The 17183-nt window shown below is 48.2% G+C and overlaps 1 protein-coding gene across 2 annotated transcripts in view; it reads left to right on the top strand.

The window, feature by feature from the left end:
* Positions 1-17183, top strand: part of zmynd10 (zinc finger, MYND-type containing 10) — a 109409-nt gene that overhangs the window by 76725 nt on the left and 15501 nt on the right. For both annotated transcript variants that reach the window (XM_038810739.1, XM_038810738.1), the window contains exon 9: positions 16683-16808. In XM_038810739.1, coding sequence (XP_038666667.1) covers positions 16683-16808 — 126 coding nt within the window. The remainder of the gene's footprint in view (positions 1-16682; positions 16809-17183) is intronic.

Below are 17183 nucleotides of genomic sequence, written 5' to 3'. Positions count from 1 at the left end.
TTGGAAGTGGTCTCCGGCCCAATTATCTGGAATATGGTGGTGACCGTGTCCCTAGCGATGTGGAGCCTCCTAAACCACTGGGCCTCAGACATGTTGGTCTACAGGGCAGCTATATTCCGTAAAGTAAGAGGGGATGGAGGCTAGGGCAGTTGCATGCTCCTCCTGTAGGATGTGGGTGATGAGGGAAAGCACCGGTGTCCCCGCTGACTACACCTGCGGGAAGTGCACCCAACTCCAGCTCCTCAGAGACCGTGTTAGGGAACTGGAGCTGGATGAACTTCGGATCATCCAGGAGGCAGAGGGGGTTATCGAGAAGAGTTGCAGGGAGATAGCCACACCCAAGGTACTGGACAAGAGTAGCTGGGTTATAGTCAGGGGAAAGAAAACTAACAGGTAGACAGTATAGGGCTCCCTTGTGGCCGTTCCCCTTCAAAACAAGTATACCGTTTTGGGTGCTGTTGGGGGGATGACCTACCGGGGGAAGGCCCTAGCGGCCAGGTCTCTGGCACTGAGTCTGGCTCTGCGGCTCATAACGGAAGGGGGGAGAATAGAAAAGCAATAGTAATAGGAGATTCAATGGTTAGGGGAATAGATAGGAGATTCTGTGGTCGCAAGCGAGACTCCCGGAAGGTATGTTGCCTCCCGGGTGCCAGGGCCAGGGATGTCTCGGATCGTGTCTTCAGGATCCTGAAGGGGGAGGGTGAGCAGCCAGAAGTCGTGGTGCACATTGGTACCAACGACGTAGGTAGGAAAAGGGGTGTGGAGGTAATAAACAAGTTTAGGGAGTTAGGCTGGAAGTTAAAGGCCAGGACAGACAGAGTTGGCATCTCTGGTTTGTTGCCTGTGCCACATGATAGCGAGGCTAGGAATAGGGGGAGAGTGCAGTTGAACACGTGGCTGCAGGAATGGTGTAGAAGGGAGGGCTTCAGGTATTTGGATAATTGGAGCGCATTCTGGGGAAGGTGGGACCTGTACAAGCAGGACGGGTTGCATCTGAATCAGAGGGGCACCAATATCCTGGAAGGAAGGTTTTCTAGTAGTTCGGGAGGGTTTAAACTAATTTGGCAGGGGAATGGGAACCGGATTTGTAGTCCAGCAACTAAGGAAGCCGATATTCAGGATGCCAAAGTGTGTAGTGACGCAGTGGGGAAGGTAACACTGACAAAGGAGAGTACTTGCAGGCAAGGAGATGGGTTGAAGTGTTTATACTTCAATGCAAGAAGCATCAGGAATAAGGTGGGTGAACTTAAGGCATGGATCGGTACTTGGGACTACGATGTGGTGGCCATCACGGAAACTTGGATAGAAGAGGGGCAGAAATGGTTGTTGGAGGTCCCTGGTTATAGATGTTTCAACAAGATTAGGGAGGATGGTAAAAGAGGTGGGGGGGTGGCATTGTTAATTAGAGATAGTATAACAGCTGCAGAAAGGCAGTTCGAGGAGGATCTGCCTACTGAGGTATAGAACATAGAACAGTACACACAGAACAGGCCCTTCGGCCCTCGATGTTGTGCCGAGCAATGATCACCCTACTCAAGCCAACGTATCCACCCTATACCAGTAACCCAACAACCCCACCCCCGCAACAACTTTATTTTTTAGGACACTAAGGGCAATTTAGCATGGCCAATCCACCTAACCCGCACATCTTTGGACTGTGGGAGGAAACCGGAACACCCGGAGGAAACCCACGCACACACGGGGAGGACGTGCAGACTCCGCACAGACAGTGACCCAGCCGGGAATCGAACCTGGGACCCTGGAGCTGTGAAGCATTTATGCTAATGACCATGCTACCGTGCTGCCCCTAAGTAGTATGGATTGAAGTCAGAAATAGGAAAGGAGCAGTCAACTCCCAAAACAGTTGGGAGTTTTCTATGGGCCCCCCATAGCAGCAGAGATGTGGAGGAACAGATTGGGAAACAGATTTTGGAAAGGTGCAGAAGTCACAGGGTAGTAGTCTTGGGTGACTTCAACTTCCCAAACATTGAGTGGAAACTCTTTAGATCAAATAGTTTGGATGGGGTGGTGTTTGTGCAGTGTGTCCAGGAAGCTTTTCTAACACAGTATGTAGATTGTCCGACCAGAGGGGAGGCCATATTGGATTTGGTACTTGGTAATGAACCAGGGCAGGTGATAGATTTGTTAGTGGAGGAGCATTTTGGAGGTAGTGACCACAATTCTGTGACTTTCACTTTAGTAATGGAGAGGGATAGGTGCGTGCAACAGGGCAAGGTTTACAATTGGGGGAAGGGTAAATACAATGCTGTCAGACAGGAATTGAAGTGCATAAGTTGGGAACATAGGCTGTCAGGGAAGGACACTAATGAAATGTGGAACTTGTTCAAGGAACAGGTACTGCGTGTCTTTGATATGTATGTCCCTGTCAGGCAGGGAAGAGATGGTCGAGTGAGGGAACCATGGTTGACAAGAGAGGTTGAATGTCTTGTTAAGAGGAAGAAGGAGACTTATGTAAGGCTGAGGAAACAAGGTTCAGACAGAGCGCTGGAGGGATACAAGATAGCCAGGAGGGAGTATTGTGAGTATTGTGATTGGTAAGTAAAATCTTTATTCCTTTCACTTATTAATTATTTGATACTATATTTGTAATCAGTTAAGGTAAAGGGTAAAAATGGCAGGAGATCCCAGACCCGTGTTATGCTCCTCGTGCGCAATGTGGGAGTTCAGGGACGCGGCCGATGCCCCTGACTTCTTCATGTGCGGGAAGTGTGTCCAGCTGCAGCTCCTGTTAGACCGCATGAAGGCTCTGGAGCTGCGGATGGACTCACTTTGGAGCATCCGCGATGCTGATGAGGTCGTGGATAGCACGTTCAGTGAGTTGGTCACACCGCAGATTAGGATTGGTGAGGGAGACAGGGAATGGGTGACCAAAAGGCAGAGAAAGAGCAGGAAGGCAGTGCAGGTGTCCCATGCGGTCATCTCCCTCCAAAACAGGTATACCGTTTTGGATACTGTTGGGGGAGATGACTCACCAGGGGAAGGCAGTAGTAGCCAGGCTCATGGCACCGTGGCTAGCTCTGCTGCACAGAAGGGCGGGAAAAAGACTGGCAGGGCTATATTCATAGAGGATTCAATTGTAAGGGGAGTAGACAGGCGTTTCTGTGGTCGAAAACGAGACTCCCGAATGGTATGTTGCCTCCCGGGTGCTCGGGTCAGGGATGTCTCCGATCGGCTGCAGGACATACTGAAGGGGGAGGGTGAACAGCCAGTTGTCGTGGTGCATATAGGCACCAACGATATAGGTAAAAAAAAGCGATGAGGTCCTACAATCAGAATTTAGGGAGTTAGGAGATAAGTTAAAAAGTAGGACCTCAAAGGTAGTAATCTCAGGATTGCTACCAGTGCCACGGGACAGTCAGAGTAGAAATTCAAGAATAGTCAGAATGAATACGTGGCTTGAGAGATGGTGCAGGAGGGAGGGGTTCAGATTTCTGGGACATTGGAACCGGTTCTGGGGGCCGTGGGACCATTACAAACCGGATGGTCTACACCTGGGCAGCACTGGAACCAATGTCCTAGGGGGTGCTTTTGCTAACACTGTTGGGGAGGTTTTAAACTAATGTGGCAAGGGGATGGGAACCAGATTAGGAAGTTAGAGGTCAGTAAAGAAGCAGCAACTAAAGCCAGTAAGATACGAGACAATAAACTCAATGTGACTAAGGGGAAGAGTAGACAGGGAAGAGATGATGAACGCAAAGGTGGTCTGAGGTGCATTTGTTTTAATGCAAGAAGTGTAGCAGGTAAGGCAGATGAACTTAGGGCTTGGATCAGTACCTGGGAATATGATGCTATTGGTATTACTGAGACTTGGTTGAGGGAAGGGCAGGACTGGCAACTGAATATCCCAGGGTATAGATGCTTCAGGAGGGATAGAGAGGGAGGTAGAAGGGGTGGAGGAGTTGCATTGCTCGTCAGAGATGATATCACAGCTGTAATTAAGGAGGGCACGATGGAGGAATCGAGCACTGAGGCAATATGGGTTGAGCTGAGAAATAGGAAGGGTGCAGTAACATTGTTGGGACTTTACTACAGGCCTCCCAAAAGCGAGCATGAAGTAGAGGTACAAATATGCAGACAGATTATAGAAAAATGTAGGAGCAATAGGGTGGTTGTGATGGGAGATTTTAACTTCCCCAACATTGAATGGGATTCGTGTAGTGTTGGAGGCGTAGATGGAGCAGAGTTTGTAAGGAGCATCCAGGAGAGTTTTTTAGAGCAGTATGTAAATAGTCCAACTCGGGAAGGGGCCATACTGGACCTGGTATTGGAGAATGATCCCGGCCAGGTGGTTGATGTTTCAGTCGGTGATTACTTTGGGAATAGCGATCACAATTCCGTAAGTTTTAGAATACTCATGGACAAGGACAAGAAGGGTCCGAAAGGAAGAGTACTAAATTGGGGAAAGGCAGAGTATAACAAAATTCAGCAGGAGCTAGGGAATGTGGATTGGGAGCAGCTGTTTAAGGGTAAATCCACATTTGAAATGTGGAAGTTTTTTAAGGAAAGGTTGATTAGAGTGCAGGACAGACATGTTCCTGTGAAAATGAAAGATAGAAATGGCAAGATTAGGGAACCATGGATGACAGGTGAAATTGTGAGACTAGCTAAGATGAAAAAGGAAGCATACATAGGATCGAGGCAACTCAAAACTGATGAAGCTTTGGAGGAATATCGGGAAAGTAGGACGAATCTCAAACGCGCAATAAAGAGGGCTAAAAGGGGTCATGAAATATCTTTGGCTAACAGGGTTAAGGAAAATCCCAAAGCATTTCATTCGTATGTAAGGAGCAAGAGGGTAACTAGAGAAAGGATTGGCCCACTTAAAGACAAAAGAGGAAATTTATGCGTGGACTCAGAGGAAATGGGTGAGATTCTTAATGAGTACTTTGCTTCGGTATTCACAAAGGAGAGGGACAAGACGGATGTTGAGGCTAGGGATGGATGTTTAAATACTCTAGGTCAAGTTGTCATACGGAAGGGGGAAGTTTTGGGTATTCTAAAAGACATTAAGGTGGACAAGTCCCCAGGACCGGATGGGATCTATCCCAGGTTACTGAGGGAAGCGAGGGTCGAAATAGCTGGGGCCTTAACAGATACCTTTGCAGCATCCTTGAGCACGGGTGAGGTCCCGGACGACTGGAGAATTGCTAATGTTGTCCCTTTATTTAAGAAGGGTAGCAGGGATAACCCAGGGAATTATAGACCTGTGAGCTTGACGTCAGTGGTAGGCAAACTGTTGGAGAAGATACTGAGGGATAGGATCTATTCATATCTGGAAGAAAATAGACTTATCAGTGATAGGCAGCATGGTTTTGTGCAGGGAAGGTCATGTCTTACAAACCTAATAGAATTCTTTGAGGAAGTGACAAAGTTAATTGATGAGGGAAGGGCTGTAGATGTCATATACATGGACTTTAGTAAGGCATTTGATAAGGTTTCCCATGGCAGGTTGATGAAAAAAGTGAAGTCGTATGGGGTTCAGGGTGTACTAGCTAGATGGATAAAGAACTGGCTGGGCAACAGGAGACAGAGAGTAGTGGTGGAAGGGAGTGTCTCAAAATGGAGAAGGGTGACTAGTGGTGTTCCACAGGGATCCGTGCTCGGACCACTGTTGTTTGTGATCTACATAAATGACCTGGAGGAAGGTATAAGTGGTCTGATTAGCAAGTTTGCAGATGATACTAAGATTGGTGGAGTTGCAGATAGCGAGGAGGACTGTCAGAGAATACAACAAAATATAGATAGATTGGAGAGTTGGGCAGAGAAATGGCAGATGGAGTTCAATCCAGGCAAATGCGAGGTGATGCATTTTGGAAGATCAAATTCAAGAGCGGACTATATGGTCAATGGAAGGGTCTTGGGGAAAATTGATGTACAGAGAGATCTGGGAGTTCAGGTCCATTGTACCCTGAAGGTGGCAACGCAGGTTGATAGTGGTCAAGAAGGCATACAGCATGCTTGCCTTCATCGGACGGGGTATTGAGTACAAGAGTTGGCAGGTCATGTTACAGTTGTATAGGACTTTGGTTCGGCCACATTTGGAATACTGCGTGCAGTTCTGGTCGCCACATTACCAGAAGGATGTGGATGCCTTGGAGAGGGTGCAGAGGAGGTTCACCAGGATGTTGCCTGGTATGGAGGGTGCTAGCTATGAAGAAAAGGTTGAGTAGATTAGGATTGTTTTCGTTGGAAAGACGGAAGGTTGAAGGGGGACCTGATTGAGGTCTACAAAATTATGAGAGGTATGGACAGGGTGGATAGCAACAAGCTTTTCCCAAGAGTGGGGGTGTCAGTTACAAGGGGTCACAATTTCAAGGTGAGAGGGCGAAAGTTTAAGGGAGATGTGCGTGGAAAGTTTTTTACGCAGATGGTGGTGGGTGCCTGGAACGCTTTACCAGCGGAGGTGGTAGAGGCGGGCACGATAACATCATTTAAGAAGCATCTAGACAGGTATATGAATGGGCGGGAACAGAGGGAAAGTAGACCTTGGAAAATAGGAGACAGGTTTAGATAAAGGATCTGGATCGGCGCAGGCTGGGAGGGCCGAAGGGCCTGTTCCTGTGCTGTAATTTTCTTTGTTCTTTGTTCTTTGAACTGAAGAAAGGGATTAGGAGAGCTAAGAGAGAGCATGAAAAATCCTTGGCGGGTAGGATCAAGGAAAACCCCAAGGCCTTTTACACATATGTGAGAAATATGAGAATGACTAGAGCGAGGGAAGGTCCGATCAAGAACAGTAGCGGGAGATTGTGTATTGAGTCTGAAGAGATAGGAGAGGTCTTGAACGAGTACTTTTCTTCAGTATTTACAAACGAGAGGGGCCATATTGTTGGAGAGGACAGTGTGAAACAGACTGGTAAGCTCGAGGAGATACTTGTTAGGAAGGAAGATGTGTTGGGCGTTTTGAAAAACTTGAGGATAGACAAGTCCCCCAGGCCTGATGGGATATATCCAAGGATTCTATGGGAAGCAAGAAATGAAATTGCAGAGCTGTTGGCAATGATCTTTTCATCCTCACTGTCAACAGGGATGGTACCAGGGGATTGGAGAGTGGCGAATGTCGTGCCCCTGTTCAAAAAAGGAATAGGGATAACCCTGGGAATTACAGGCCAGTTAGTCTTACTTCGGTGGTAGGCAAAGTAATGGAAAGGGTACTGAGGGATAGGATTTCTGAGCATCTGGAAAGACACTGCTTGATTAGGGATAGTCAGCACGGATTTGTGAGGGGTAGGTCTTGCCTTACAAGTCTTATTGACTTCTTTGAGGAGGTGACCAAGCATGCGGATGAAGGTAAAGCAGTGGATGTAGTGTACATGGATTTTAGTAAGGCATTTGATAAGGTTCCCCATGGTAGGCTTATGCAGAAAGTAAGGAGGCATAGGATAGTGGGAAATTTGGCCAGTTGGATAACGAACTGGCTAACCGATAGAAGTCAGAGAGTGGTGGTGGATGGCAAATATTCAGCCTGGAGCACAGTTACCAGTGGCGTACCGCAGGGATCAGTTCTGGGTCCTCTGCTGTTTGTGATTTTCATTAATGACTTGGAGGAGGGAGTTGAAGGGTGGGTCAGTAAATTTGCAGATGATACGAAGATTGGTGGAGTTGTGGATAGTGAGGAGGGCTGTTGTCGGCTGCAAAGAGACATAGATAGGATGCAGAGCTGGGCTGAGAAGTGGCAGATGGAGTTTAACCCTGACAAGTGTGAGGTTGTCCATTTTGGAAGGACAAATATGAATGCGGAATACAGGGTTAACGGTAGGGTTCTTGGAAATGTAGAGGAGCAGAGAGATCTTGGGGTCTATGTTCATAGATCTTTGAAAGTTGCCACTCAAGTGGATAGAGCTGTGAAGAAGGCCTATGATGTGCTAGCGTTCATTAGCAGAGGGATTGAATTTAAGAGCCATGAGGTGATGATGCAGCTGTACAAAACCTTGGTTAGGCCACATTTGAGTACTGTGTGCAGTTCTGGTTACCTCATTGTAGGAAGCGTGTGGAAGCTTTGGAAAAGGTGCAAGGGAGATTTACCAGGATGTTGCCTGGAATGGAAAGTAGGTCTTACGAGGAAAGGTTGAGGGTGCTCGATCTTTTCTCATTAGAAACTTGATAGAGGTTTAGGTTTATAAGATGATCAGGGGAATAGATAGAGTAGACAGTCAGAGACTTTTTCCCCGGGTGGAACAAACCATTACAAGGGGACATAAATTTAAGGTAAATGGTGGAAGATATAGGGGGGATGTCAGAGGTAGGTTCTTTACCCAGAGAGTAGTGGGGGCATGGAATGCACTGCCTGTGGAAGTAGTTGAGTCGGAAATGTTAGGGACCTTCAAGCGGCTATTGGATAGGTACATGGATTAGGGTAGAATAATGGAGTGTAGATTAGTTTCTTCTTAAGGGCAGCACGGTAGCATTGTGGATAGCACAATTGCTTCACAGCTCCAGGGTCCCAGGTTCGATTCCGGCTTGGGTCACTGTCTGTGTGGAGTCTGCACATCCTCCCCGTGTGTGCGTGGGTTTCCTCCGGGTGCTCCGGTTTCCTCCCACAGTCCAAAGATGTGCTGGTTGGGTGGATTGGCCATGATAAATTGCCCTTAGTGTCCAGAATTCTATGATAATCTATAATTAACCTAGGACAAAAGTTTGGCAGAACATGTGGGCCGAAGGGCCTGTTCTGTGCTGTATTTCTCTATGTTCTATGTTGAGGTACTTTGAGCGATGCCTGTACATCCTGGCTGCAAGGTATTGATATCTCCTGCAGACCCTTCTGCCTTGCACTTCCAGCTAGCCCTGCACCCGCTGTGCCTGGCCTCTTCTCCCACAGGTCACTTCCTTGGACGATGCCTGCGGGACCTGGCCTCTTCCTTCTGACCCTCTTTACTCCTCAGATGAGCACCCACCAGCTAAGTATGCAATCCTCATGATCAGAAATGCACAAGGCACTGTCTCATGCAGCTTGGTGCTGAAATTGACAGACCAAGATGGCAAGAAAAAGTGTTCCAAAAGAAATCTATCCATGAATGGATTGCACCAGAAATGACAGAGGAACCTCCCAAGTCACATAAATTTCACAGCAAAAAACTGCAGGTACCTTTTATCCTACCAAGGGTGAGAACTTGAGGAAAACATGTGGACCACCTGCCCGTGCTGTATATGAGGACTGCAAAATCACCATAAAATTCCTTTCAATTGGTAAATCAATGGCCTTAATTGGCCCTTTTATATTCGTCGGGTGAACTTCTGCCTCCTGTACACACCCGCCAACCACAATATCACTTGTTGCATGTTAACGGGATGTTCACCCGACGTCTCCTCCTGCGATTTCACACATTCGGGTCAGGCGCATGCTGGTTTTCTTCGTGCAAAGTTCTGGTCCCTGTGTTTAGAAGATTGAAGGATTATCTAATTGAAATGTGTTTAAACTGACAAAAGGATTCAACAGAGTAGATACATAAAAAACTCTTTCTTCTGGTGGGGAAAAGAGGACTAAAATTAGAGTTATAATAATATTAATAAGGACAATCTTTATTAGTGTCATAAGTAAGCTTACATTAACACTACAATGAAGTTACTGTGTAATCCCCTTAGTCGCCATACTCAGGCTGCAATGTATTGATACACTGAGGGAGAATTCAGAATGTCCAATTCACCTAACAGCACGTCTTTCGGGACACATGGGAGGAAACCGGAGTGCCCGGAGGAAACCCATGCAGACACGGGGAAAACGTGCAAATGCTGCACTGAAGTGACCCAAGCCAGGAATTGAACCCATGTCCCTGGGGAAGCTCATTTTCACATAAAGGGTCATGGAAATCCGAAACACTCTTCCCCAAAAGATAATGGATTCTGAATCAATTCAAGTTTTTATAACAGAGGGTTGATCGGTATTTGTTAGCTTAGATCATTTAGTGATATGGGCCGGAATTCTCTGGCCGTTCGCTGGTGGCGGGATCCTCTGGTGCTGTTGGCAGCGCACCCCTGCACATAGGTTTCCCGGCAGCATGGGGTGGCTTCAATAGGAATTTCCGTCCAGCCTCCTGCTGCCGAGAAACATGCGGTTGAGAGGCCGGAGAATCCTACCCATGGTTCTCCAACTGGTATATGGACTGAGGTACAGACCATCCAGGATCAAACTGAATGTGGAACAGGCTTAAGAGGCAGAATAGATGACTCCTGTTAAGTTTAAATTGTAGTTTTGGCAAACTTGGGAAGCTCAAATCAACTTTGCAATTAACCTGCACCCAAAAGTTGGAATACACGCGCCAAATCTTATAGTTGCAGTGACCTCGAACTGACAGCAGATGGCAATATTGGCACGTATTGCCGGGTGTGTTCTTGTACCTTGATTGCATTGCCCGTGAAGCAATCTTAAAAGATTGTGATTTGCTCCTGCTGCAGTGACTATGGCAGTTTAATTATTTGCACGAAGAAAAATTATATGAATTGCACTTTGCTGCCATTGGATGCACATTCTTTTTAAAACATAAATGTAATTTTCATCATTTGTGACCATAAGAAATAACAGTAAGGACAGCCCTTTGAACAATAAACTCTCCTGTCCACTTGTAGAGAAAACACTGATGATGACGGTAGAAATAGTTTCCATTTAACCCTCTGAATGAAGAAATCCTTCCTCATCTCCATCTTAAATGGGATTCCTCTTATTTTTTAACTGTGCCCTTGTTGGATTTGGATTGGATTTATTTTATTGTCACATGTACCAAGGTACAATGAAAAGTATTGTTCCACGTACAATCCAGACAGTTCCATACATGAAAAAAACAGGACATGCATAAATACACAATGTAAATACATAGGCACGGGTGAGCATACGGAGTGTAGTACTACTCAGTAGAGAAGATGTGTGAAGGGTTGACTTCAGTCCATAAGAGGGTCATTCAGGAGTCTGGTAACAGCGGGAAAGAAGCTGTTTTTGAATCTGTTAGTGCATGTTCTCAGACTTTTGCATCTCCTGCCCGATGAAAGACGTTGGAAGAGAGAATAACCAGGGTGAGAGGGGTCTTTAATGATGCTGCCTGCTTTCCTAAGGCAGCAGGAAGTGTAGACAGAGTCAGTGGATGGGAGGCGGGTTCGCATAATATACTGGGCTGAGTTCACGACACTCTGTAGTTTCTTACAGCCTTGGGCTGAGTAGTTGCCATACCAGGCTGTATGCAGCCAGATAAGATGTTTTCTATGATGCATCTGTAAAAATGGTACGAGTCAATGTGGAAGTATAAGCACTGCTGTGCTTTCTTGGTCGTAGTGTCGATGTAGGTGGATCAGGACAGATTGTTGGTGATGGTTGCACCTAGGAATTTGAAGTTATCAACCATCTCCCATGGCACCATTGATGCAGACAGGAGTGTGCATGATAATTTGCTTCCTGAAGTCAGTGACCAGCTCTTTAATTTTGCTGACATTGAGGGAGAGATTGTTGTCATTGCACCATGCCACTAAGTTCTTTATCTCCCTCCTGTACTCTGACTCATCGTTTTTTGAGATCCAACCCACTACGGTTGTGTCATCAGTAAATTTGTAAATGGAGTTGGAACCAAATTTTGCCACATAGTCATGTGTGTTTATAGGGAGTATAGTAGGGAGCTAAGTATGCAGATTTGTGGGGCCTCGATATGGAGGACTATCATGGGGGAGATGTTGGGCGGGATTCTGCCGTAATCGGCGGGGCGGGAAACTCCAGCAGGAATATAGAACAGTACAGCACAGAACAGGCCCTTCGGCCCTCGATGTTGTGCCGAGCCATGATCACCCTACTCAAACCCATGTATCCACCCTATACCCGTAACCCAACAACCCCCCCCCCCCTTAACCTTACTTTTTAGGACACTACGGGCAATTTAGCATGGCCAATCCACCTAACCCGCACATCTTTGGACTGTGGGAGGAAACCGGAGCACCCGGAGGAAACCCACGCACACACGGGGAGGACGTGCAGACTCCGCACAGAGAGTGACCCAGCCGGGAATCGAACCTGGGACCCTGGAGCTGTGAAGCATTTATGCTAACCACCATGCTACCGTGCTGCCCCAAAGGAAGGAGTGGTGTGAATCACTCCGGCATCGGGCCGCCCCAAAGGTGTGGAATCTTGTGCACCGGGGCTATGCCCGCCCCGGAGTGGTTTGCGCCCCACCGGCCGGCGGGGAAGGGGCTTGGCGCCACGCCAACTGGCGTCGAAGGGCCTCCGCTGGCCGGCGTGAGATGGCGCATGCGCGGGAGCGCCAGCATGTGCTGCCGTCATCCCAGTGCATGCAGGGGAGGGTTCGTCTCCGCATTGGCCATGGCGGAGGACCACAGCGGCAAATGCGGAGGAATAGAGTGCCCCCATGGCACAGGCCCGCCCGCGGATCGGTGGGCCCCGATCGCGGGCCAGGCCACCGTGGGGGCACCTCTCGGGGCCAGATCCCCCCGCACGCCCCCCCCCCCCCCTCCCCCCCCCCCCCGGGAACCCCGGAGGTCGCCCCACCACCAGGTCCCACCGGTAAGGACCTACTCCAATTTACGCCAGGACCGGCAAACATGGGACGGCCACTCGGCCCATTGCTGGCCGGAGAATCGCCGGGGGTCTGCAGCCGCCAACCAGCGTGGCGCGATTCCCGCCCCTGCCAAATCCCCGGTGCCGGAGAATTCGGCAGCCGGAAGGGGCGGGATTCACGCCGCCCCCCGCCGATTCTCCGACCCGGGGGGGGTGGGGGGGTGTTCAGAGAATTCGCCCGTTGTTGTTTATCTTTCCTGATTATGGTTTATGCGTCAGGAACTTGAGGATCCAGTTGCCTCGGGAGGAGCCAACGCCTAGGTTTTGGAGCTTTGATATAAGCTTTGTTGGGATTATGATGTTGAATACGGACCTAGGAGTCCTTATTGTCGAGATGTTCTAGGGATGAGTATAGGGCCAGGGAGATAGCGGCTGCTGTGGACGGTTGTGGTAGTATGTGAATTGCAGTGGACCAAGGCATTCTGGGAGTATGGAGTTAATGTGTCTCGTGACCAGCCTCTCGAAGCACTTCATAATGATCAATGTCAAGGCCACCGGACGATAGTCATTGAGGCACGTTGCCTGGTTCTTCTTTGGTACCGGTATGATGGTGGTCTTCTTGAAGCAGGTGGGAACCTTGAAACGGAATAGGGAGAGGTTGAAGATGTCGCAAACACACCCGCCAGTTGATCCGTGCAGGATCTGAAGCACAACCATGGGCCTCGTCAGGAACCGTGGCTTTCCGAGGGTTCTCTTTCAAGAAGGCCGATCTGACTTCCGAAGCTATGACAGTGGGTATGGGTGTGTTCGGGGCTGCTGGGGCAGTTGACAATGGTTTGATGGTTTCATGCTTGAACCGAACATAGAATTCATTGAATTCATCAGGGAGGGGCGCGCTGCTACTGGAGATTCTATTTGGCTTTGCTTTGTACTTCAAGATTCCCTCATAGCAATAGTCCGCTCAGCCACTCGTGCCTGCTCCACCATTCATTAAGATCACGGCTGATCTGATTGTAGCTTCACCCCCGCATTCCTGTCCACTTCCGATAATCAAGAATTTTGTCTGGAATTCTCTTGATACCCCAGGCGCATGTTACACAGCAGGATTCTGTCTTCCCGCCACTTCACAATTGGATTTCCCATTGAAACCACCCCACGCTGACGAGAAAACTGTGGGAAGGATGCATTGACGGCAGGAAAAGTGAATCGTAACGGGTGGAGAATTCCGGCCCTTATCTAGCTCAGCCTTAAAAATATTCGAAGACTCTGAGGAAGAAAGTTTCAGAGACTTGCAACTCTCTGAGAGACGAAATGTTCTCCTCATCTCCGTCTTAAATAAGTGATCCCTAGTTATAGATTGTTCAACAAGAGGACACATCCTCTCCACATCCACCCTGTCAATACCCTCTCAAGATTTTAAAGGTTTTGTTCAAGTTTCCTCTTATTCCTATGGGACACAGTGCGGAATCTTATTCAAGTATTCCTAGTGGATACAAACCTGACCTCTTCAACCTTTCCTCAAAGGACAACCTGCCCATTCCTTGTATTAATCTAGTAACCCTTCCCTGAAATGTTTCAACACATTTACATCTTTCCTTAAATAAGGAGGCCAATACTGTGCACAATATTCCAGATGTGGTCTCATCAGTGCTCTGTACAACTGAAGCATAACCTCCCTATTTGAGTAATCAATTCCCCTCACAATAAATAATAGCATTCTATTAGCTTTCATAATTATTTGCCCTATCTGTATATTGGCCTTTTGTGATTCGTGCACTCTGACACCCACCTCCCTCGGCACCTCAAAGCTTTGCAATCTCTCATCATTTACACAAAAAGCTTGTTTTTTATTCTTCCTGCCAAAATGGACAATTTCACATTTGCCCGCATTGTACTACATTTGCCAGATTTTTGCCCACTCATTTAACCAATCTATGTCCCTTTGTAGCCTCCTTACACCCCTTTTCACAATTTACTTTCCTACCTATCTTGGTGCCATCAGCAAATTTAGCAATGATACTTTCAGTCCATTCATCCAAGTCGTTTATATAAATTATAAAAAGATTAGATCCTGGCACTGATTCCTGTGGCACACCACTCATCACATCCTGCCAACCAGAAAAAGACCCATTAGACCACAAGCTTTTATTCACATGAGGGGAAACAATCTTTCAGCATCTACCCTGTCAACTCCTGAGAGAATCTTATATGTTTCAATTAGATCACCTCTCATTCTTCCAATGAATGACTTGGCTGGGGTACAGGGTCGCCCGCATCTCCTCCATGGCATCTAGCAGGGTCTCAAGCTCGGCATCCATAAAACGGGGTGCCGCTCTCCTTGTTGCCATCTTGTTGGCTGGGATAGTGTGTGTGTGCATTGAAGTGTGTGTATGCGGCTGCAGCTTGTCAAAGAAACCCGCACTGTGTCCCATTGGAATCGATTGTATTCCACATGGCACTGGTGCTAGCCCCTTAACGGTCATTGAATCGATGCAGGTGAGGCGCCAGTTCTGCTGTTATAGAAGTCCACGAATCCTGCCCCGACATCAACACTTGGTCTCAGGAACAGAGGGCGTGATTCTCTGACCCCCACGCTGGGTGGGAGAATCGCGGGAGTACCAGGCAATTCACGCCACGCCGCCCTGGCACCCGCACGCGATTCTCCCACCCTCGCCAAAATGGTGTGTCGCGTTTTGCAACAGGCCGCTCGGAGAATCGCCGCTCCGGTCGAGCAGCCTGCCTAATCCGACCGGTTCACGCCGGCGCCAACCACACCTGGTCGCTGCCGGCGTGAACAGCGCGCGACCGCTGCGTGTGGGGCCTGTGGGGGGCGGAGGGAGGATCGAGCACCAGGGGCGCGCTCAGGAGGGGTCTGGCACGCGATCGGTGCCCACCGATCGTCAGGCCGGTGTCTCTGAAAGAGGCCCTCTTTTCCCTCCGCTGCGCTGCAAGATCAATCCTCCATGTCTTGCGGGGCGGCGGAGGGGAGGACAGCAACCGCACATGTGCAGGTTCGCACCGGCCAACCTGCGCATGCGCGGGTGACGTCACTTAGGCGCCGCCGGCCGCGTAATTGACGCGGTGCCGCTCCTAGTCCCCTGGGGGTGGGAGAATAGGGGGCGAGGAGCGGCCTCCGACGCCGGAGTGAAACACTCTGGTTTTCACTCCGGCGTCGGCACTTTGTCCCCTTTGGGAGAATCGCGCCCAGAGAATTTTGTCGAGTGCCCCTGACCATGCAGTATTCCTTCAGTACTACACTGACATGTCGGCCTAGACTTTTATACTCGAGTCACTGAAGTGGGGTTTGAATCCACAATTTTCTAGCTAAGGGGTGAAAGTGCTGCCCTTCTCTCTCCACAGATGCTGTCAGACCTGCTGAGATTGTCCAGTATTTTTTGTATTTGTTGCTTATTTAATTATAGTTACTGTTAATAATAAAAAATTAATTGTGTTTACATTTACAAACCTGGTGACTGTAGTTACAGGGCTGTTGAAAACCTCGGGTATTTTTAAATAAAAGTTCATTTCAACAGTGTTACGACTCTAGGTCAAGTGAGGCTGGAATTCACCACGTACTGGCCCAGGGTGTCATAACACCAGTACATGTTAAAGGTCCATGTCATAGGGCAACACGGTGGCCTAGTGGTTAGCACAGCTCCTCACGGCGCTGAGGTCCCATGTTCGATCCCGGCTCTGGGTCACTGTCTGTGTGGAGTTTGCATATTCTCCCCGTGTCTGCGTGGGTTTCACCCCCACAACCCAAAACTGTGCAGAGTAGGTGGATTGGCCACACTAAATTGCCCCTTAATTGGAAAAAAGAATTGGGTAATCTAAATTTATTAAAGAAAAGGTACATGTCATTTGTCTCCATTGGCATGCATGCAATATCACAACAGAACAACACTAAAAGCAATCCCATCCAGACCCACACAATTCAAACAGGACAAAGCAGCAAGTAAGAACATATGCTAATAGCACTGAGTTTTTTTAGGCTCCTAAGACCAAATTCCATGCAGCCCGGGATACTCCTAGAGGACTGGTATCAAAACGCTATACAGGCGTACTGACAGCAGAACTATGGATTTTATAAGGAGTGCAATTTCAATAAATGGTGATGCTCTGATAACATATTCCAACATATATATTAAGTAACCCTGTAATTATTTCTGCTCACTAGCTGCGAAGCTTCCTGACTGAAGTTGTCATTGACCAACTTCCCAACTTGGTGGAATTACAACGTTTTCTGGGCCACCTTGCCATGACAGACCTACCTCCACCAAAGAAGGATCTCATCTTGGAACAGGTTAGAGGCAAACGCTGCAATAAATCCAAATTCTTCACCAATATAAGCATTAAACGTAGTTAGTCTTTGCAGTCAAGCAATTTCCCTAAGACAGGTTCATGTCCAGAGAATTAATTGTATAAAAGTACAATCAATAATGTCTGCGAATCAGTCTAATTTTTAGGTAGCAGCACGGTAGCACAGTTGCTTCACAGCTTCAGGGTTCCAGGTTCGAATCCCGGCTTGGGTCACTGTCTGTGCAGAGTCTGCATGTTCTCCCTGTGCCTGCATGGGTTTCCTCCAGGTGCTCCGGTTTCCTCCCACAGTCCAAAGATGTGCAGGTTAGGTGGATTGGCTATGCTAAATTACCCTTCGTGTCCAAAAAGGGTTGGGTGG

This window comes from Scyliorhinus canicula, chromosome 11 (assembly GCF_902713615.1).
Source record: "Scyliorhinus canicula chromosome 11, sScyCan1.1, whole genome shotgun sequence".
Taxonomy (NCBI): Eukaryota; Metazoa; Chordata; class Chondrichthyes; order Carcharhiniformes; family Scyliorhinidae; genus Scyliorhinus; species Scyliorhinus canicula.
This window is presented reverse-complemented; position numbering and strand designations above follow the sequence as displayed.